The following is a 23,377-nucleotide window of genomic DNA, read 5'->3' as shown; positions in this document are numbered from 1 at the left end:
CATGGATCCAGTCACTGGTCTATCTACACCAGAATCTTTATTCCTGATATACTATGAATTCACCCAAGTGGGCCTCCTGCCTCCAACAATTCCAGTCAATAAACGATGCTTCAAAGGAAGGTAGGAAAAAAAACCCATAATGCACTTGGCTGGTGGCACATCACTGTTGGAAAAGAAAAACTTCTTGTGCAAAGCAGTACACAGAAAAATGGATCAGAAGGGACTGACCACAAAGCTTTAAATCAATGGAAGGTTTCTCACGCTATAAGAAACTTTGCAAGAGGAAAACTTTGGAACACTGTCCACAGATTCCTCCAGAGTGACTTAAGAGACCCAGCAACCAATCCCTATCAGAGCCATCTGTTTTATATAAGGGACAAAGTCTACAGGATTACATCAAAATTTGTAGGTTAAATTATTTAAGCTACACACTGTTATAAAGGAAGAGTGAAAAAAGATTTGTTAAATTAATTGACCAGGGAGAGGAAAAGTTATTATGTGATATCAACACAGAGTTGTGAGTTTATTTCTCCTATTACCATAAACGTTTGCATCTCTTTTCCTTTCTGCTCTTAAATATACTTTCTTTAATTTAAAAACTTTACATCCACTACAGTGAAACCTGTTCTGATCATAGCCTCCTCTGCTGGAATCCACCTGGGCTTCAAGGGCTGATAATGACATTCAAGAATAATGACAGGTTTCAGAGTAGCAGCCCTGTTAGTCTGTGTTGCAAAAAGAAAAGGAGGACTTGTGGCACCTTAGAGACTAATACATTGATTTGAGCATAAGCATTCCACTGAATGCATCCGATGAAGTGAGCTATAGCTCACGAAAGTTTATGCTCAAATAAATTTGTTAGTCTCTACGGTGCCACAGGTCCTCCTGTTCTTTATTCAAGAACAAGGCACTGCTAATATTTTTCAGCTGGCCTTATTTGACTTCCCCCTGGACCCAATTTGTGTTGCACAAAATAACACAGGGATCTGCAGAGAATGGCCAGGCCATCACATCTCTATAAAGTCAGTGAGGCACCTTTTGTTTCATTCCAGCCAGCTTTAGTCTGGCCATTCAACAGCCCCACAGTTCATTCTCTCTCTGACAAAGGCTACCGCGACCCTCGCTAGAGTATTCATTTGCTGGTACATCCTTTTCTTTACCACTCAATACAGGCAGGCAACAGGAAGAAACAATGCTTGTGCTCCTTTATAAAACAACGTGGAGTTTTACATTAACACAGCTTCAGCCCCTTAGGGAATATTTGGACAAACCCTGAGTTGGGCAGTTCAACTAATACTTGTTCTAGATGGAGGGATACTTGAAGCAGTGTCTAGGAAGAATGGAAACATGGAATTCTGGAGAACACCAGGGAGGGAGGGAGAAGATGCAGGGATAGTTTGGGGGAGCAGCAGCCCTGTACACCACAAGGAGGGCAAATGCAGAGTGGGAGAGAATATCATATGGGAACATCAAGGAGAAGCGACTGTAGGGGTGGGGAGGGAGCCGAAGGTGCATGGGTGGTTTAACGGAAGGTTAGGTAGTGAAAGCTACAGGAAGAGCAGGTGTGAGGAGAGCACAGGTTGCTGAGAGCACACCAGGAGAAAATCCAGTAAGGGGGAGGTATGGTTCATGGGTCTATGCTCTAGTAGTGTGGGTAAAGGACTAGAAGTTGAGAGACAGGGATTATATTCTTGTTTTAGCTACTGAATTACTGTGTTACCTGGGGTCTGTCATTTAATAAACACTCAGGTTGATTCTGTTCTCCAAGATGAGCACGAAAGGTGCTTAAGCAAACTAAGCCATCATGGGGTAAAAGGGAAGATCCTCTTATGGATCACTAACTGATTAAAAGATAGGAAACAAAGGTCAGGAATAAATGGTCAGTTTTCACAAATGGAGAGAGGTAAATAGCAGGGTCCCCCAAGGATCTGTACTGGGACCAGTGCTGTTCAACATATTCATAAGTGATCTGAAAAAGGGAGTGAACAGTGAGTTGGCAAAATTTGCAGATGATAGAAAGATATTCAAGACAGTTAAGTCCAAAGAAGACTGTGAATAGTTACAAAGGGATCTCACAAAACTGGGTGACTGGGCATCAAAATGGCAGATGAAAGTTAATGTTCATAAGCGCAAAGTAATGCACATCAGAAAATATAATCCCTACTATACATAGAAAAGGGGTCTAAATTAGCTGTCACTATTCCAGAAAGAGATCTTGAAGTAACTGTGGAGAATTCTCTGAGAACATCCACCCAATGTGCAGTGGCAGGCAAAAAAGCTAACAGAATGTTAAGAACCATTAAGACACAAATAGATAATAAGACAGAAAATATCATAATGCCATTATATAAATCCATGGTACGCCCATACCTTGAATACTGCGTGCAGATCCGGTCATCTCAAAAGAGATATATTAGAATTCGAAAGGGTAAAAAGAAGGGCAACAAAAATGATAAGGGGGTATTGAACAGCTTCCGTATCAGGAGAGATCAAAAAGACTGGGATTGGTCAATTTAGAAAAGAGATGAGTAAGGGGGGATACGATTGAGGTCTATAAAATCATTAATGGTGTGAAGACAGTGAATAGGAGGTGTTGTTTAACCCTTCACATAACACAAGAACTAGGGAGTCACCTAATTAAATCAATAGGCAGAAAGCTTAAAACAAACAAAAAGGAATGCTTCTTCACACAACACACAGCCAACCTGTGGGACTCATTGCCAAAGGATGTTGTGAAGGCCAAAAGTATAAATGGGTTAAAAAAGAACTAGATAAATTCTTGGAGGATAGGTCCATCAACAACTATTAGCAAGATGGTCAGGGATGCAACCCAATGTTCCAGTGTCCCTAAACCTCCAACTTCCAGAAGCATCTGGCACGGACCACTGTCAGAGACAGGATACTGAGCTAGATGGACTATTGGTTTGATCCAGCATGGCCATTCTTATGAGCACACAACAAGCCCTGGACTCTTCTCCAATGAGAATGCGATGGGCCAAATTCAGCAGTGACATAAATGTGGTAAGTTACACATTAGAAACAAGTTGGTCAGAAAATGAGTGTAAGTGGTAAATTGTTAGAAATTGCTGGACAACCAGTAGGGGTGTAACCCACACCAATTTGGGGGAGTCAATGGGAGATGCACCCACTTATGTTAGGAGCTTCTTCTCCTTCTCCTTCTTTCCTATGTCTGACGTAGAGCAGCAACTATAGTTTCACCTGAAGCTGATCAAGCCAAATGGCTACATCAGGGGTAGCAGAATTTATTGCGGTAATGCCTCCTTCATATTTATAAATTGGGCAGGAGGTAGCGATATGTTCGATGGTCTGTTGTGGGGAATCACACTTGCACACTGGGAAGTTCTTGATTTTCAATTTGTGCATTAGATGTCTGCATCTGCCAAGGTTAGTTCAGATTTGGTTCAGAGTTGACCAAGATAACTATGGAAGGTCAAACCGAGGAACCTTCGGCATGGGATCCAGCACAAGATACTTATTTTTTAAGTCTTGTTTAGCCCAACCTGCTTTTTGATCATAGCCTGATTGCATGTGGCTAAATAAATGTTCCCAGAGAGGCTTGCAGGACTTATGACATTGCAGGGGGCATTATCAAGGTCTTGATGGATAGGGGCTGAATATGCCCCTGCGAAAATTGGGGCTAGCATGGCATAAATTATAATATGGTGAGGAATTACTTTTAAGTTACAAAGTGAGGCTTTGAACCCCTGTCTCCCCCATCCTGGGTGAGTGTTCTACCTACCGGGCCATTGAGTGTAAGGGGACCACCAGCAGCATCCTTTGTGTGAGTTTCAGCATGCTCTAATTTTCCCTTCTCTGCCTCTCAGTATGTAAATTGAACATACTTGCACTCAATGAATGCCACACCATGCAACTGTCACTCCTTTGTCACTTACATCCACTTTCACCTATTTGTAGACTCACTCTTACCCAGTGTGAAATTTGCTCCTCTCTTGACATCATCACTAACTAGTGTCTAGGGACTTCCATGGGACCTTCCCCCGCTACTCCAGTTGACATGTGGGCTCTTAAGTTTTAAACACAGTGTAGGAAAGAGCTGGGATTTCACTATGTGACTATAGATTTCTAATTTAATGAGAGCCAGCCTCAGGAGAGAGCTCTTTCAACAAGTCCTCAGAGGTCCCTTGAATCCGTTTTGCAATGATGATTTATCGAGGCAGCATGCAATTTAACACTATCACCATATCAAAACAAAGAAAATTATAAAGATACCGAGCTCAGCAACTTTAAGGCACTTGCTGCCCACCACTTATCTTTAAAAAACAAAAACAAACTTTTATCTAAATGGCATCCCAAAAGGCACATACCCTAGATGAGCCTCTGACAATCTCAGACAGCTGCTTGATAGCTTTGGTGCTGGTAGTAATGGTTTTATTGGTCTCTTGCTGGGTTGCATGCCTGTAGAAAAAAAGAGACCATGCAAATTACAATTACAATTTAATTTTATAATGACTCACTCAAAAAACTCTCATAACACATTCCTGCTATAACACCAATATACACACAGGCTATGCTATGAAGCTGTGATGGCAGGTATACATAACAGAAGCAGCAACATGAAGGTTGGATAATAGTAAATGTTAGAGAGGGGATCCAGCAAATGGTCACCTGTTGTAGTCAGCAAGAGATATGGGTTGGGATCTGTGGTTTAATATGGGATGGTGCAAAGGGAGTCAGTGGTGGGTGGAGGAAAGCAGACAGACTGTTACATATAGCTGCTTTGGCAATAACAAAGGAGGAGAGGAAGGCTGAACAGAAAGAGAGAAAAAGAAAAAGAGGGTCGAGAACAGAAAGAGATGTGATGAAGGAGCTAGACGAGGACGAAGTCGGTAAGCATGAGGTTTGGTATTCTGACCTTTAATTTACACCAAGAGGGTACTACCAGTTGGTAAGGTGCACATAATGCAGTTGTGGGTACAGGCGGTTAAATATGCTAGCAAGAAGCAAGACTAATCCATTCTGTTATCTGACTCTCCAATGGTCATGATTAGTATTTCTTGGATTTACTGAGTGCTGACAGCCTGCTCCCTGCTGTGCAGGGCAGAGGGAGACACAGAGGGCTACATGAGGGCATTGCCATGGAAGATCTAGAAGACAGATTCTGTATCAGGCAGTAAAAGTAGGTCAGGATGAGGTTTAGCAGGGGGATTTAGGCACTGCAATGCAACTACAAGGTTAGGCAACAGTTGTGCGGTGGTTTTGTGAATTCCAGTGGCACCTAAATGTTGGATTTAGGCACTCAAAGTGGCAGTTAGGTGCCTAATTCTCCCTGATGACTCTAGTCCAGACTCCGCCCAAAGAAGTTTACCAGATAAATCAAACATGGCTGTCAGCAGGTAGATATTAATCCCAACCCCTCACTCGTATTGTATTGCTCATTTCTGCTAGAAGGGTGAAGTCTTGTTAAAAGTTGGGCAGAAAGGTGAAAAACAAGTGCATAAATTACTCGTGAACAGAACAATTACTTCTTAAAAATAGGCTTCCAATACCTTACTGGTTATCCAACATAATAGAAAAACAGAGAAATCACCTGAATACATGCACAGCAGATCACTACATGAGACTTAGAAGTCATTTTTACATGGCCATACGCAGCCATTTTTACACGGTCCTATGCAGCCAATCTATCAAAGTTAGTAATCAAACGTATCATGTTTGCATGAGAAATACAGATCCACCTATTATCTTCTCTACCAAACTCAAGCAGAGGAAAAGGCCTGGTAGTTTTGAAGAGAAGTAACACAGATTCCTGAGACATCTGGAGAAAATCACCTTTTTTGCCACTTCAGTGGCACACTGCAACCAGAGTCCATAGTATCTCTATGGAGTGATGAGAGGGCAAACAAAAGAGACAATCATTTATCTTGCTATCACTCCACACAACCGGGGCCTGTAACTAATGGACAGTAGTTCATACAGAAAATAAACACACATAGGCCGTCTGTCCCACAGCCCCACTGTGCCACCCACCCACCCACAGGTGTCCCTGCCTTGGGCCCACTACCACACTCTACCCCAGGACTACAGGCACTGTCAAAAGGTGTTCTCTTCCAGGCCCTCAGTTCCAGCCCTTCTAGCTCCTTCTTTTTGGAACAAACCCAGCTCAAAAAGAAAGTCTTTCCAGGGCACAAATATATTTTCATCCCCAGCCTCCTCTTTTGGTGGTCAGGGCAGCCTCATCCCCCTCTTTGGCTTCCTCTTCCTGTCTGGGATATAAAGCAGCTGGGCCTGGCTGCCTGATGAGCTCCAGCTGCCTTACCCTTCTTGCATCTCTTCTCTTCCCTGCCTGTTCTTTGACTCCATCCAAGAAGCACATGGAGAAAGCACTGCAGAAAAGGACCTAGAGGTTACAGTGGACGAGAAGCTGGATATGAGTCAACAGTGTGCCCTTGTTGCCAAGAAGGCTAACAGCAGTTTGCGCTGTATAAGTAGGGGCATTGCCAGCAGATCGAGGGATGTGATCGTTCCCCTCTATTCGGCATTGGTAAGGCCTCATCTGGAGTACTGTGTCCAGTTTTGGGGCCCACACTACAAGAAGGATGTGGAAAAATTGAAGAGAGTCCAGCGGAGGGCAACAAAAATGATTAGGGGGCTGGAGCACATGACTTATGAGGAGATGCTGAGGGAACTGGGATTGTTTAGTCTGCAGAAGAGAAGAATGAGGGGGGATTTGATAGCAGCCTTCAAGTACCTGAAAGGGGGCTCCAAAGAGGATGGAGCTAGACTGTTCTCAGTGGTGGCAGATGACAGAACAAGGAGTAATGGTCTCAAGTTGCAGTGGGGGAGGTTTAGGTTGGATATTAGGAAAAACTTTTTCACTAGGAGGGTGGTGAAGCAGTGGAATGCATTACCTAGGGAGGTGGTGGAATTTCCTTAGAATCACAGAATCATAGAATATCAGGGTTGGAAGGGACCTCAGGAGGTCATCTATTTATGATCCCAATAATTCATTATTGGAATAATAATTTTTAGATTATTGTTAGATTCCAAACCTCCCTCCCTACCATAGAATAATAGAATATCAGGGTTGGAGGGAACTTCAGGAGGTCATCTAGTCCAATCTCCTGCTCAAAGCAGGACCAACACCAACTAAATTATCCCAGCCAGGGCTTTGTCAAGCCTGACCTTAAAAACCTCTAAGGAAGGTGCATGACTTCCATGAGTGAGGGTTCCATGATTGAGCCTTTAACAAATGTTTCCTTTTAATATAATTTAATATAGAACAAGACACTAGAGTTGATCCTCAGTCACCTTCTTAACCTCAAAAAACTGTCTATCTACAGAAGTTGGAAATTTCCATATGGACAATCCCCATCCCAAAAGTAAAAGGCCTCATTAATTCTATACATTCAATTATTTTCAATGTCTGAAGTTGAGTAAAAGCCCAGCTTTGTTTGGATTCCAATACAAATGTTGACCTTACATACAATATATCAGCAGTTCTCAAACTGTGAGTCGGGACCCCAAAGTGGGTCACAACCATATTTTAATGGGGTTGCCAGGGCCAGTATTAGACTTGCTAGGACCCAGGGATGAAGTTGAAGTCCAAGCTCCACACCCAGCTGGGCGGCAGGGCTTGGCTGCCTCCCCTTCTCCCAGATGGGGGTGGCGGGGCTCAGGTTGCAGACCTCCCCGCCCTCACCTGGGGCAGTGGGGCTCAGGCTCTGACCCCTCCCTCCCCGGGTCATGTAGTAGTAACTTTATTGTCAGAAGGGGATCGCTGTGCCATGAAGTTTGAGAACCCCTGCAGTACATAATACATTCAAGTCTGGCGTAAACTTGTAACTTGGATCCCTCAATTTGTCTGCCTTAAAAAAATTGCTTTCCATCCTCCTTTTAAAACACATTTTTAACAACACTGTTGTGCTCAACTTTGGTAGTTGCAAGTGTCTTGTCAGCATAATTAACTTACTATGCTTCAGCCTCAGAGATACATTCAGAAATCAGACATTGATTATATTTAATTTACATTAAATGCTATTAAGATCTTCATTAAAAATAAAGGCCTTGGAATCCCACCTCCTGCAGCATTTTATTTTACTTTAATATGTAACAGTAATAAGATATGCAGCTACTATTATTATTATTATTATTATTAGCTTCCTCCATATCCATCTCCCTATGGAACTGTGCAAGTTAATTAAAGGGGTGTCTCAGATTAACACAATTTCATTTTGAGAAAAATCAGCCACACACTAGTAAGTTAAATATATGATCGATACAGATATAGTGTGAATATTTTATATATGCTGAAAAGATGTACTGCAGCACTACACATGGGATGGAATTCTCTTAGGAGGAGTAAAGTTTTCTGATTTGTGTGTGTTTATAAGAAAGGATGCAAAGATACTGTACTCTATAAACCACGGTGGTGAAAGCTTAGCCCACATAATTCTACAATCAAACCCATGGCTGCCATTTTCTTTAATATGGAAGTATGGCCCATTGGATGTATAGTTCCCAGCATGCAGTTCAGACAGGTCCTAGACTAAGAATTGCTTATTTGTAGGCACTAAGTAATGGTATGAACTAGGAACTGTGATCTTAGATTGTATTCCCAGCCGTGCCACTGACTTGCTGTGTGATTTTAGTCAAGGCATTTTTGCTTCAATTTACCACAGCTGTGCTTCATTTATCCAGTTTTAAAATGAGCTCAAGTGAGAGTCAAGCAAAGTGATCTCTCCATTTCCCTCATCTACCTCACCGGGGTGTAATGAAGCATGTTCAGTATTGTTTGTACAAGGTTTTGAGATTCTTAGTGAAAAACAAAGTACAAAATATGATCAGACCCTTAGGACTGACTTCAAATGAAGCAGCAGAGAGTTAGAGAAAACAAAGGGGTTCATCATGTTTATCTTCCCCTCCATCTGAGGCTCCCTGCCATAAACAACCCCAGGGATGGATTTACATGCCAGTTCCAGAGGTGAAAGGCCACATACTAATCCAATTAAACATACAGTTTCACTTTACATTGTTTTTTAGGATTACACTTGTAAAAGGCTCAAAAAGGAAATTACTTAACACTGGCTCCAAGCTCACTAAACAAACAGCAAAACAAGACAATTTCAAAGAGAAAAAGTGACTCGATACTTCAAAAGGGACAAAAGGAAGTTGTTAGTGGGAGATTAAATTCATTATTCTGTTAGATACTAAAAATCATGGATTGAACAGAGACACTGCATTTATGGCTTATTACAACAATCTGTAACCCACTGAGCCCTTCTTTTTGTCCTATGACTGCAGAGACATTAATGGGCCACCCTACCTTAAATGGTCCCTTACAATATGTGCTATTTATGCGAAACACTCTGTTCTACCTTGCTATGAGTACCTATCCCAGACCCAAACAAGAGCTATGTGTGGACTGAAAGCTTGTCTCTCTCACCAACAGAAGGTGATCCAAATAAAAGATATTCTCTCACCCACCCTGTCTCTCTAGTTTGCTTATGTTATATGCGTTGGCAGGGTCTCAGAACAGCTTCAGCTCATATCAGGGATCTACAGACACACTGCGGACAGTACCAGAAAGTCTGAAATTAATACCAGAAGAACGGAGTGACTTTAATAATCATTTAATGTTCAGCCTATTTTTGGAAAAGAATTTAGGATGAGAGAAGAACCCATAATTGCTATTTCTAGGATGGCCAGGAGCCTTCTGATATGAGGCTGCATTTCAAAACACGCTTTCTTAAAAGAAGCATACACTGCATGGAAGATTTTCAAAGCAACTGGGGGATTTAACCACACAAGTCTGATTATTTTAAAAACGTGTGTGTGCACGTGCACACAAACAACACTAAAAAAACTATGTTAAAAATGGTTTCAGAGTAACAACCGTGTTAGTCGGTATTCGCAAAAAGAAAAGGAGGACTTGTGGCACCTTAGAGACTAACTAATTTATTTGAGCATAAGCTTTCGTGAGCTGAATCCGATGAAGTGAGCTGTAGCTCACGAAAGCTCATGCTCAAATAAATTGGTTAGTCTCTAAGGTGCCGCAAGTAGTCCTTTTCTTTTTATGTTAAAAATGTCACAGCTGTGAAGTCAAGCACTCAAGAGTATTGAGATTGAACCTGGGGGCCTTCATTCACGCTGACCTCTTTGTTTGGAATAAACCTCCACTTTTCTCCATCATGTGGTCCCTTTACATCTCTCCTTAAAAGCCACCTCCTTCCAGGAATTCTTTCTATCTCCTTCTCCTCATCAGTAATCTCACCACTCTCTCCTTTACCTGAACTATTGTTCAATATCAGGTCTCTGTTTTGTCTGCCTGAGGCTATGTCTACACTGGCAATTGAATGACAAAACTTTTGTCTTTCAGAGATGTTTTTTTTAAAAAAAAAAAAACCCTGCAAGACAAAAGTTTTGCCTTGACAAGTGCCAGTATGAACAGAGCGTTGTCAGCAGGAGTGCTCTCCTGTAAACAAAGCTAACCCTGCTCATTGGGTAGAAAAGTCTTAGAGTGTAACTTCTTTGGGGCAGGTGACATACCCTATTGCATGTACATGGTCATTTATGATGCTATACAAATGATTATTGAGAAGTTACAGAGAGCATTTTAAGTCTGGGCAAATTCAGCTGTGACCCCAGACATTGCTCCATCATTCCTGATTAGTAAGCCATGACTTCTTATCTTCTGTGCAAAATCCTACCTCTTCAGCAGGCTGAAAGGAGTAAACACACATTATTATGGAAGTACAGCTGTTGGGGTAGATGCAGACATGCACACAGGGGTCTAAAAGGTTGCATCAGCCATACACAAAATATTTAGATGCCAGCGACAAGCACAGTAATAACAGACTGGATAGAGCTAGACTGATGCATTCAGGACATTTTCAGGATAATCACTGGCAGCTATTTTTGACAGGTCAAGTCCCCAGCTGAAAGTTCACAGTTGGGGCATGGTGGAGATTACAGATCAGATTGTGTGGATAGATACCACATATTGCCAAGAAAGGGGATATCATGGCACCCTCCCTTTAGATACCATTTCTCTAAACCAATTTATGGAGTTTACAACACCTTAACTATCAAATATCATCCTAATAACCTAGAATTTATACTGCTTCTTATATCAAAAAGGATCTTAAAGCACTTTATAAATTACATACAATATAAGGAATCCTTTCATCCGCTACAGCAAGACAGCTACCTCTGGTGACAACTCTTCAATCAACATGGCAGCATTTTATGCTCATTTTGCAGAACTGTAAATGACTGCTCAGGGGCTAGGGCCAAACAGAATTAGGTCCAGCAACTTGACACAACAGTTCAGCACGGGAACTGAAGACTAAAGCATACGATTAAAACCAGAATTGAGACAGGGACTTGTTTGCAACAGTTATGTCACCAACACTGTAGCCAAAGCTCTGTTTTGGAGGGGCGGTGGAAGAGGGAATAGAGGGGGAGAAGCACACTTCAGAAAGGGTACAGCTGATTTCTATTACACACATCTGCGCCCTAACAAAAGAGCAATACCATGGTTTTCAGGTACATGTCAAGAATATATCTATAAGTACCTACATGGAGAACAAATATTTAATAATGGGCTCTTCAACCTAGCAGAGGAAGGTATCACACGATCCAATGCCTGAAAGTTGAAGTTATACACATTTAGATGGCAAATAGGAGCATAAATTTTGAACTGTGAGAGTAATTAACCATTGGAACAATTTACCAAGGGTTGTGGTGGATTCTTCATCACTGGCAATTTTTAAATCAAGACTGGATTTTTTTTCTACAAGATCTGCTCCAGGAATTATTTTGGTGAAGTTCTATGGTTTCTGTTATACAGAAGGACAGATTTAGGGTTGCCAACTTGGTAATATTTAAAAACCAGACATTTCAGCAGGAGTGCCAGAATTTCCCTTGCCCCAAATCTTCCACCCAACGATCCACGCCTGCCATGCCTCTTCCCCCAAGGCCCTGCCCCCATCTACTCCTCTTTCCCCCTCCCCGTCATCACTCGCTACTTTTCCCCTCCCCCTGCCCAGGTCAGGAGGGACTTGCCTGCAGAGCCAGGGCTGGGAGCTGCAGCCGCCCGACGCAGGTAGGAGGTGGCCCCAGCTGAGTAGGGGCTGGCATGGGTGGGGACCCAGCACCTCCCCGCCTCCAGTAACTACACTTTGGGTATCCAGTCAGTAGATCTGACTGGACACTCTCAGGTCTCCTTTTTGACCAGACATTTTGGGCCCCTGGCCACCCTAGTCAGACTAGATTATTACAATGGTCCCTTCTGGCCTTGGAAGCTATGAATCTATGAATATTTACTGTGCCAGCTTAAACTTCTTTAGATTTTCTATCCCATTTGGTGTCTAAGATTTGCAAAGCAGCTGAACAATTTTATGCATTTAGAAGTTGGTGATCAAGGAGGTTTGACTATAATTAAGACAGGTAGCATACTCTATCGTACACTATATGCTCATAAGATGATACTCTGGTTAAGGTCTTTTGCACAGCAACTGGAAAGTGTAGCACAAATTGTCATTTGTTTTTCTAAAAGAAAACGAAAAACTACTGTTTACTATGTGGGGAGATGGGCTATATGACTGTAACAGATTGTACACCTGTGTTCACACCCTACATACTATTGTAATAATCTTTGTACAAAGTATGCCTTGTGAGGTATCATTTGAAAACTCATAATTTGCTGGTCATTATTGCCCTGACAGAATATGTGTGGCGATGTTGTGTTATAAGATTTCCCTTTATGATGTTATTAACACATGTTCCAAACCACAGCCTTACCCAAGCAGAACTTGGCGAACAGGAATGTGTACACTGCCAAATTTGCATTTAAGCAGTAAACAGAGTCATCAAGCAGGAAGGGGAGACAAAGGAAGCTCCAACAGGTGGGAAAAAACAGCAGGGAACATCTTTCCACATAAACTCTTTTTTCTCCTGAATCTCGGCTTGAAATGTTTTTCAAGGGGAAGACTGACACTATAAAAAGGAAGAACAAACACCCCAAGGCCCCCCTCTCTTTCCTCCTGCCCATCTCATTCACAGAACCAGAAGCCACAAAGGAAGCATTCACTGGATTCTGGGAGAAGGGATCCTGACTTAAGAAGTTGGTCAGTAAGACTGCTGAAAGAAAATGGTGAGAAAAAATTGTTTTGAATTTAACATAATTTGTTAAGTTAGGCACCAGTTGCATTTTAGCTTTATTTTTCTTGTAACTGTATCTGATCCTTATGCCTCATTACTTGTACTCACTTAAAATCTCTTTCTAGTTAAAAAACTTGTTTTATTGTTTTATCCAATCCAGTCTGTTTAAATTGAAGTGTCTGGGAAACTACATTTGATGTAACAAGTTGTCTGAATAGTATTTCTGTTAAAGAAATAACAGACTTTATATAAACAAGAGCGGGCTTGGGGGTATAAGACATACATACCTGGGAGGTGGAATCTAAGGCTGGAGGTGTGCTGGGGTCACCCTGCTGAATAACCCTGGCTGGTAAGAGCCAAGGTGTGGCTATCTGGCTGCCACACACACACAGACGTAGCTGGGAGTGACTCGCATACTGGAGGCTGTTTTTAGCAGTCCAGGCTGGAGGCTACAGCAGCAAAGCATTGTAAAGGGCACCCCATGTTAGAGGGTAGTGATGACATAGTGACATATTGGTCTGGATTGTACCCTGGTATGACACAATGATCTCAAATCTCTGGTTCAAGCATTGATATGCTGAGCATCTGCATTTACGTATGTTCCCTACATTCTTTAGTTGTCAGGAGCATGAAAACAAGAAGGCACACCACGGAAGTGTTAGGAAATCATTATTTAAACCTTAAGATTGTTACCATTTTCCTTTATGTCGTAGGGCTTGCTTCTATGAAGCACTGAAGTCAATGGGAGTTGAGAATGCTCAGCATCGCACAGGATTGGGCCCATAAATTATAAACATTTGTATATTTAATTTTACATGCATAATAATTTGCATAGCTTCAGACTTCTTCTAGTCTTCAAACTCTACTGACCACGGGAGCAGCTACAGTGCCAAGAGGTACTCCTGAGATTCCTTGATAGACCCCAGGAGAGAAGAGTGACTTGATCACAGTCCATAAGTACCTGCATGGGCAACAAACAATTGCTAATCTAGCACACAAAAACATAAGAAGATCCAATGTCATGAAAAGTTGTTAATCTAGTAGACAAAGATATAGATTCAATATCAAAATACAGATCCAAGATCCAACAAGAATCAATGACCAGCTCCTGAGATTCCCAGTGGAGCAATGTTGCAAAGAATTGTCACAGCATCATCAGACTAGTCCAAAACAATGCCAGTTTACACCAGCTGAGGATCCTGCTCAATGAAATGAATTGTTCTATTAAGACACACTTGCATATAGTAATGCAACTGCTGATGCAGTAAGAGCCTTTAAATGGAGAGCACAGAATAACCAACTATAACTGGTGAATTAATGTGTTATGGCCAAGATGCAATATCGTGCCTTATCCTCCAGATTTTCTGCTGTTGCTTGCATATGCAGAGAGAAGTTAAAGCACAATGCATCTTTCAACTGAGCATTTATTGCAAAAGCAAACAGAAGAAAGGCAAGCTGGAAGAGGTAGTTATTTAATCAACTTTTAGAGTACTTTTGCTGTATCATTAGGTCTCAACAGTAAGAGCTAAATCTACTTGTTTTACCTCCAAGACAGAGTTCTACACTGTTTTATGTTCACGTCTAGGACCTGCTGCTCCACTGACTTGCTCTTTGTGCAGTCATTTACATCTGGGCAAAGGGAGTGCAAAACAGTAGAACTGTAATCTGGCAATTTATATGCCTACTTCACATAGGAGCAAATTAGTCAAAGTACAAGTCGGGGAGAACTGGGCCACTGGTTTCCAGTTTCAGCCATGAAGTTAAGTATACCATACATTTCTGTGGTGCCATTCATCCCAAGTTATCCCAGGGTTTTTTAAAGGAAAAGGAAGCACTTCACCTGCCAGTGAAATGCAGCCATCTCTAGGGCAGGACATGGCAAGAATTCAATGAAGCACAGCTATATTACTCAATAGTTCAGGACTGAGATATACTGTATCCAGTTCTAGTTATACAGAGAATGTTACGAAGGCAGAGTGTATTTACATAAACCAGAATTTGGCCAGGACATTGTAGGTAAGCCCCTAATCCTTGCAGAAACTTCCATGGGCTCTATAATGTCTAACTGTGAGGAACTCCATTTTATATCTCTCACTAAAAAACACAGACATATCCAGCAACACTGTAAGAGGGAGAAGGTTATATTTTTCATTCCAATCAGAGATCATACTCCACAATCGTATTAAATATTTATAGGCAGCTGACCACTAGCCCTCACCAAGAAATATGAAATCAGAATGAACCCAGAACACGATCCTGTGGGCTTACCAACACCTCTGAACTTTACATCAAACTAGTAATAAATTTCACTTCTGGTTACTTTTTCATTCTCTCTCCCACTCCTCTCTATTTTTGCCAAATGTGCAGCAATTCCCGTACCACCTCATTTCACAATAGGACGGTCAGTTGGAACCACAGCAAATGTCTTGCTACAGTTAAGCTATGTCACATACACCACTTTCCATTTAACCACTAAGCTTGTTAGTTTATCAAGGAAAGAAATTAAATTAATTGGCTGTAATTTGGTTTTGCGAACCCCTGGTTGCCTGGTGTTTATCACCTTATTTTCCTCCAGGTGCTTACAAATTGACTACTTCATTAATTGTTCTTGCAGTTTACGTGGTACTGAAGTTAAACTTACTGGTATGCAATTTCCTAGGTCCTACTTTCCCCCTCCTTCAAAAAAAAATGGCTGCTTGTCCATTTCCAATCCGTTGAGACCTCCCCTGCCCTCAGTGAGCTCTGATAAATAATTGCCAGTGGTTCCAGTGTCACTGTTGCTAATCCCTTTAGCATTCCAGGGTGAATTTCATCAAACCCTGAGGATTTGGGCTCCATAGCTTATTCTTTCCCAGTTCGGCCTTGTGACGTCTGCATTTCCTGAATGGGTGACAGGGGACAGGTCATTTGATGATTACCTGTTCTGTTCATCCCTTCTGGGGCACCTGGCTCTGGCCCCTGTTGGAAGACAGGATACTGGGCCAGATGGACCTTTGATCTGACCCAGTATGGTTGTTACGTTCTTATGTTCCCCATTAATGACTACACTGTGCCTAAAAGACTGCAGTAGTATGGAGTCACACAATCCTGGCAGCAGCATTTTCATGCATCAGCCAGAAAATGTCCACACACAGCTGCTGGTACATGCTTTTTCCAGAGTGCTGAGTGCATTCCTCACCTGCCAGCTCAGCTCAGATGGATGGTGCAGAGCCAGGGCAGTTCTGCCATATGACTACAGGGGCCGCCGGAGAAGAGGGTGTCTTGGAGCTGACAGCTGCAGCTTTCAGGGTATGGGTTTGGGGTAATGTGCTCCACTAACTACCGGGGGCTAGTGTGATGCCAATTTTTCAGTAGCTTCGCCAGTTCTAGCTCCACACTGCTGGCTCTTCCGCTCCTCCTGTGGTGTGCGGCATGCAGAAATGTAGCACAAGGAGCTGGGAGGGTGAGACAGAGAGACCTACTCCTCCCCCATCCCAGAAGCCCCAAAACAGATAAGGAGCAGAAGACGGAGAAACTGTATTCTTGTCCCTCCTGTGTCCGATGGGGAAGTAGGGAGCAGATGGTATTTTCCCCGCAGGCCTGTCCCTGTCTTGTTCACTGCACTCATCGGAGGCTGTTCAGTGAAAAAAGCCGATGTTCAATATTCCTTTTTATCATAATCGGACATTGCCTGGCCCTGTGCCTCACTCACTGCACATCATGCAGGCAACTTGAACATTCTCACTTCCCGACCTTTGAGCACTTCACTCTGCAGTCATAACATTTCCTTTTTAATGTAGATTTGTGGGGGGGCTGGGGGGGGGGAGAGAGAGAAGAGAGAGTGTGTGTATATGCACGGTGAGAAATCTTGTTGTTTTAATGGATTTTATCTGTAATTATAGTTTCACAGAGTTAAGGTCAGAAGGGACTATCAGATCATAAAGTCTGACCTCCTGTTTATCTCAGGGGATAATATTTCACCCAGCCACCCCTGTATTAAGCCCAAAACTTTAGTTAGATGAAAGCATTTCTGTCTTCAGGAGACTAAACTGGGTGTCACAGGCAGAGAACAGGAGAGACCAAGAGGACCACCAATGCCCGAGGCCCCTGCAATGGCAGAGGATTGATTAGGTGAGATATGACCAGGTGATCCCAGCAGGCGGCCTGCATCCCGCATGGCAGAGGAAGGCAAGAAAACCCTAAGGTCCCAGCCAATCTGCCCTGGGAGAAAATTCCTTCCTGGCCTCAACTCTATTCACTGGTATAAGAGTTTGAACACCCCGAATGTGCCCAATACCTCGAATCCCATGTGAAATCAACTGTTGCCATTCACTGATCTTCTGCCTCTGCTATAAAAAATAAATGGGAACAAATAGAATTCAGTGGAATTACTCCAGGGATGAAAGGAGCTCATTATTTTTCTAGGTCTTGCTTTTAGCGGTTACCGCTGCAAAAAGTAAACATGGCAGATCGTTCACTGATGTGAGCAAATGAATGATTGACTCAGCTCCTCTTGAGAAACTACTTTGAATCTATTTGAGCATAAGCTTTTGTGAGCTACAGCTCACTTCATCGTATGCATCCGATGAAGTGAGCTGTAGCTCACAAAAGCTTATGCTCAAATAAATGTGTTAGTCTCCAAGGTGCCACAAGTCCTCCTTTTCTTTTTGGGGATACACACTAACACAGCTGCTACTCTGAAACCTACTTTGAATCTATCATTGATAAACAAAAGCAGCCACTTTGTCTCCTCAAGTAGGAAAGGTTTAAGGAAACACAGATATAGAGATGCACAAATATCACTATTATTGTGTCATGAAATTTCGTACTGAAAGTTTTGCTGTTTCATGTGATTTTGCACCGCCACATATGGTCTTTTGCTTTCAGCTACTTTCACATTAAAAAGATGCAGAAAAGTTAAGCTTCACAAGCTTCTGATGCAGAGCTGTTTTGCTTGACATTGGGCTCATTTCATTTCAGAAACGGGCTTGATTTTGCTCAAGAAGAGGTCATTTTTCACTGAAAAATGGGCCCTTTTCACTAAAAAAAATATACACCCTGAGTTTGTAACAAAAAGCATAGAAATTTGGCTTCAGAGTTAGTCAGTATTTTGTTATTAGTATTTTGCATATCTTGACTTAAAGGAAGACCTTAAGCATATGCCTAAATTTAAGCATGTACTTAAGTGCTTTCCTCAGTCAGGACCAGAGTATGGAATGAAAGGTATTAAAAGTGGCAGCATCAGTCAGAGGATAATAAGCAAACCTGATTGTCAATTCGAACTAATGTCTACTACTGCCGAGAAAGGGACCTCTTGATCAACGGGAACCCTTAAACTGTAAAGAGAGATATGGCACATGTGTTTCTTTCATAGTCTACGACAGAGAATGGAGCATACACAGGAAAGAGGGAATATAACAGTTTACCACCTCCAAGAAACTCATCCTTAATAATGAAAAGAAAAAATACCCACAATTGTTACTACAGTACAAAGGCACCTTTATCAACAGTGATGACAACTGTGTGTTTCAGAGTAGCAGCTGTGTTAGTCTGTATCCGCAAAAAGAAAAGGAGTACTTGTGACACTTTAGAGACTAACAAATTTATTTGAGCATAAGCTTTCGTGAGCTACAGCTCACTTCATCAGATGAACACTGTGTGTTGCGTATTACAAGGAACACAACTGCCAAAGAAAATATGATTGATTTAAAAGTTACATCAACCCCAGGAGGAGATTAAACATATGGTACATGACCATAACGTTTATGAACCATCTTGGATCAAGGGTTGTATACACACTGAATTTGTTACCATCAGCTCTTTTCCCTCTTTAATAGGCTATGTAAGAACACAGACTGAAAAAACGCATATTGCAGAGATCCAGTGGGATTTCAGTTCTACTAAACAGAAGTCCATCTATTACTTCAGTCACTGGGCAAACACTTTATAAAACCTTCACATCAGTGTTAATGAATGTTGCACCTAAATTTGAATGTTTGAGACTCTGGAGGATGCAAATGGAAATCTATTTACTTTAGATATTTAAAGGAGCTGCAAAATCTACCAAAAATAAGATTTATTTTATAAAAGCACTAAGCACTAGATTATAGAATCCTTCTCCACACTGGTGAATACTCATGTGAAGTTCCATTGATTTAATATAAGAACACACCAACATGAGTAAAGTTTGTGCAATTCAGCTTTTGGGTGGGGTGGGAGGCAGAGCATGAGAGAGAAAGACCTTCCTACTCTTCTTACATCATAATTTCAGGTAAAGCTTATTTTAAATATTAGCATTGAACTCACAAAGTTTATTTGTTTTGAGATAAAAAACAGTAGCACAACAACCTGGGAAATGAAGGGTAAACTAAAAGAGTGAGGTAGTAATACTATGGATATGCCTACAGTGCAAAAAAGAAGGTGAGTTCTTAACTCGCGTTAAAATAGCAGTGAAGACAAGGCAACCTGACTTTTAATTTGGGTTAGCAGATCAAATTCAAGCCAACTGGGGAGACAGTAGTTGAATTCACACTGCTATGCCCAATTACACAAGAATATAGGAGTGGCCATACTGGGTTAGACCAATGATCCATTTAGCCCACTATCCTGTCTTCCAAAGTGCTTTGGAGGGAATGAACAGAACCAGGCAATCGTTGAGTGATCCAACTCTCGTCATCCATTCCCAGCTTCTGGCAATCAGAGGCCAGGGACACCCAGAGCATGGAGCTGTATCCCTGACCATCTTGGCTAATAGCCATTGATGGATCTATCCTCCAGGAAATTATCTAATAATTTTTTGAACCCCATTATAGTTCTGGCTTTCACAACATCTCCTGGCAATGAGTTCCACAGTTTGATTGTGCACTGTGTGAAGAAGTACTTCCTTTTGTTTGTTTTGAACCCGCTGCCTATTAATTTCATTGGTTCTTGTGTTACATAAAAGAATAAATAACACTTCCTTATTTACTTTCTCCACACCATTCATGGTTTTATAGATTTAGATTTTAGGTTTATAGGTTTTTATACCTCTATCATATCCCCCCTCAGTCATCTGTTTTCCAAGCTGAAAAGTCTCAGTCTTTTTAATCTCTCCTCATATGGAAGCTGTTCCATACCCTTAGGCATTGTTGTTCTCCTTCTCTTTAGCTTTTCCAATTCTAGTATATCCTTCTTGGGATGGGGAAACCAGAACTGCACTCACTGTTCAAGGTGTGGGCCTAGCATGGGTTTACATAGTGGCATTATGGTATTTTCTGTTTTATTATCTATCCCTTTCCTAATGGTTCCTAATATTCTGTTAACTTTTTTACCTGCCACTGCACACTGAATGGGTGTTTTCGGAGAACTGTCCACAGTGACTCCAAGACCTCTTTCTTGACTGGTAACAGCTAATTTAGATCCCATTATTTTGTATGTATATTTGGGATTATGTTTTCCAATGTGCATTACTTTGCCTTTATCAGCATTGAGTTAAAAGCTGAATTTCTGTGTCTTCACTGTTAGTTTGATATGAGTTAGCTAACTCAAGTTAAGAACACACCTTTTTTATGCAGCGTTGGCATACTCTCACTTCTTATATGCAGGCAGATATCTATTTTGTTTAGCTTCTAGATAGTCTAGCGAAGAGGAAGCAAATATTAACGTGTAGTGACAAATTGCTTTAAAAGGCTTTTTGATTTTTTTAAGAATATAAAGACAACTAAAAGGAACTGCACTGAGATGAGAAATGGATCTCAGCAGCTCAGTTGACACACTTTGCTCTATGCTGTATACTTCATAAACCCCTTTAAACCCCACGTCACTGCAGCTTTCTGAACTTGTAAGGGCAAACTGTGAAGTGCAGATGAGGTTAATATTTTTCTGCACACAAAATACCAAGTTCTTGATTTTTGAATAGTTGTTTCTTTCGATTTCCTTCGCTGTACTTTTGTTCAGATTATGTTTCATTCTGATTTGTCTTTCCTTTGCAGCAACTAAAATACAGAAGGCGGAAAGATCTGTCTGGTTGGTTGTTGTTGTTCTTTTAATGACGAAGTTTCCAAAAGGCACAAAATGTAAAAGCAAATACTGCAGGTGAGGTTTCTGTCATGCCCAGCCCCACGTTTCATTGATTTAAAGATCCTTCAGGCTGTAAGATGACAATAACGCATAATTCCCAGAGCATTACACACACTGCTCTTCCCCAGCATCCTCTGGCTCATATTGGCTCATAAAGCAACCTAGTGGCTAGATTACCAAAACATGGAGCACGTTATTGGCCAATAAAACATCCGCAAGAGTGGCCATGTGAATAAGGACCACATTTGGGGATACCACGGACAGTAAAATTTGCATGAGCACCCAAAAGGCAGTGCTATTACAGAGTTATTCAAATCACCATTCATGGTGCATGATGAGAGGGTTTTAGTACATGGGTAAGAGAATGTGCATTTCCAAGGTGAGAGAGTGGCCATTAAAATGCATTGGCCCCATGCGGCTCTTCAGAAGTTAAAATGCGGCTCAACCCCTGGCTCTGCCACAGGCCCTGCTCCCCAGTCCACCGCTTCCTGCCCCGTCCCCTGAGCCACTGTGCCCTCACTCCTCCCCCCCCCCGCCCCAGATCCTCCTGCACACCAGGAAACAGCTGATCAAGAGGTGCGGGGAGGGAGGGGGAGGAGCTGACTGGCAGGGCTGCTGGTGGGTGGGAGGCCCTGGGAGCGGGTGGGGGTTGTGCTGACGTATTACTGTGGCTCTTTGGCAATGTACATTGGTAAACTCTGGCTCCTTCTCAGGCTCAGGCTGGCCACCCCGGGCATTGGCAGTGTCAAAAAAAGTAAACGTATGGAATATATTTCTCCAGTAAGAATTTGGTAGAGATATATAACAAAAAAGATACACAAACAGAAGAAATCTAGGAAGTTATGTCTAAAATAAAGAGTTTTAAGTTGACAGGCTCTGAACTTCTGTTTTGGTAAAGACAATTCTATCTTTTTGCTGGGACAAGGCAATGCACAACATTTATAATGAACTTAGATATAGTGAAAAGAAAAGGAGTACTTGTGGCTCACGAAAGCTCATGCTCAAATAAATTGGTTAGTCTCTAAGGTGCCACAAGTACTCCTTTTCTTTTTGCGAATACAGACTAACACGGCTGTTACTCTGAAACCTTAGATACAGTGAGGTATGATGAAAGTCCCTAATTGCTCCAACCCATTGAAATGTAAAAACTCTAAATCCACTTATCAGGAACTCTGCTGCTGATAGCAAATTTGTTCTTTGGGGGGAAACAAATGGATTCATTTTAAGAGTAGCTGTTAAGAGTCCAATGTGCGTAGCTGAAAGAAGAAAATTACTTGATGAAAGATCAATAATCTCTCTTCTCTCCCTGAAGTGAAGTCTATGCATAGGAGGAAAAAAAATACTCAGGACTTCATTCTCTCTTGTCTGTGCTTTGCGTAGTCATTTGTACCAGAACAAATACTGGAAAATGCTACCAAATCAGGAAGGCAGTGTATAACAACCACTTTGCAACCACCTTGCACTGTTATAAACAACTATGCAGAGAATCAGACCCGTTGAAAAGGTGAGGGACTGACAAACTCTGACCCAATATACAGTCCATCAAAAAGGGACTTCCTGATTATTGAATAATACAAAAACTTGGCTTCAACACAAATTCTTAAGAACACTAAATAGTGATTTTAGTAGGTATATTTGACAGCTGCCATACTTAGTGCCAAAGGATCTATGCTGCTAACACCTATTAAAAAAAGACAACAGAATTATGCCTTAAAGACCCCAAACACCATGCCATGGTGCTACTGCAGTGTTTTATTGGTTTTATTTTAAATTAAGGGGTCACACATCAAAACATCTGACTCAAATGCTGACATCAAAGAAGAAAGACCCTAAATATAATGAGTTTCCCTTCTAAGTGAACACAGAAAAATAGTTTTCTTGACCAAAGTTGACTTATTTTTTTACAGAATGGAAAACTGGAGAACCTCAACAGTGAATGAATTCAGTGAATAACGATAGCATGGCCTACCAAAGAAAAGATGCCCTTCTCTAACATGCTTGTCAGCTACCTCACATTTATTGATTATTATTTGTATAACACTAGTGCTTAGAGGCACTTACAAACCCCAGACACACCTGAGCTGCCTCTAGGTTAGCTTCAAGACCAAAGGCAAAGCCATTCAAATACAGTCATTGAAATTAAGAGATGAGAAAATGCTAGCGGATCAGAAAGTAGACTCTTCTCTAATGAAAAGAG

At 41.7% G+C, this 23,377-nt stretch overlaps 1 protein-coding gene across 16 annotated transcripts in view; it reads right to left on the bottom strand.

Annotated features, from left to right (window-relative positions):
- The window catches only part of TSNARE1 (t-SNARE domain containing 1), a 710,453-nt gene that overhangs the window by 337,431 nt on the left and 349,645 nt on the right, over positions 1–23,377 (bottom strand). For all 16 annotated transcript variants that reach the window (XM_077809735.1, XM_077809733.1, XM_077809719.1 and 13 more), the window contains one exon: positions 4,347–4,437. In XM_077809735.1, the coding sequence (XP_077665861.1) occupies positions 4,347–4,437 (91 nt within the window). The remainder of the gene's footprint in view (positions 1–4,346; positions 4,438–23,377) is intronic.

The sequence above is a fragment of the Eretmochelys imbricata genome, chromosome 2 (assembly GCF_965152235.1).
Source record: "Eretmochelys imbricata isolate rEreImb1 chromosome 2, rEreImb1.hap1, whole genome shotgun sequence".
Lineage (NCBI taxonomy): Eukaryota > Metazoa > Chordata > Testudines > Cheloniidae > Eretmochelys > Eretmochelys imbricata.
The sequence above is the reverse complement of the archived record's forward strand: the minus strand, read 5'-3'. Positions and strand labels throughout refer to the sequence as shown.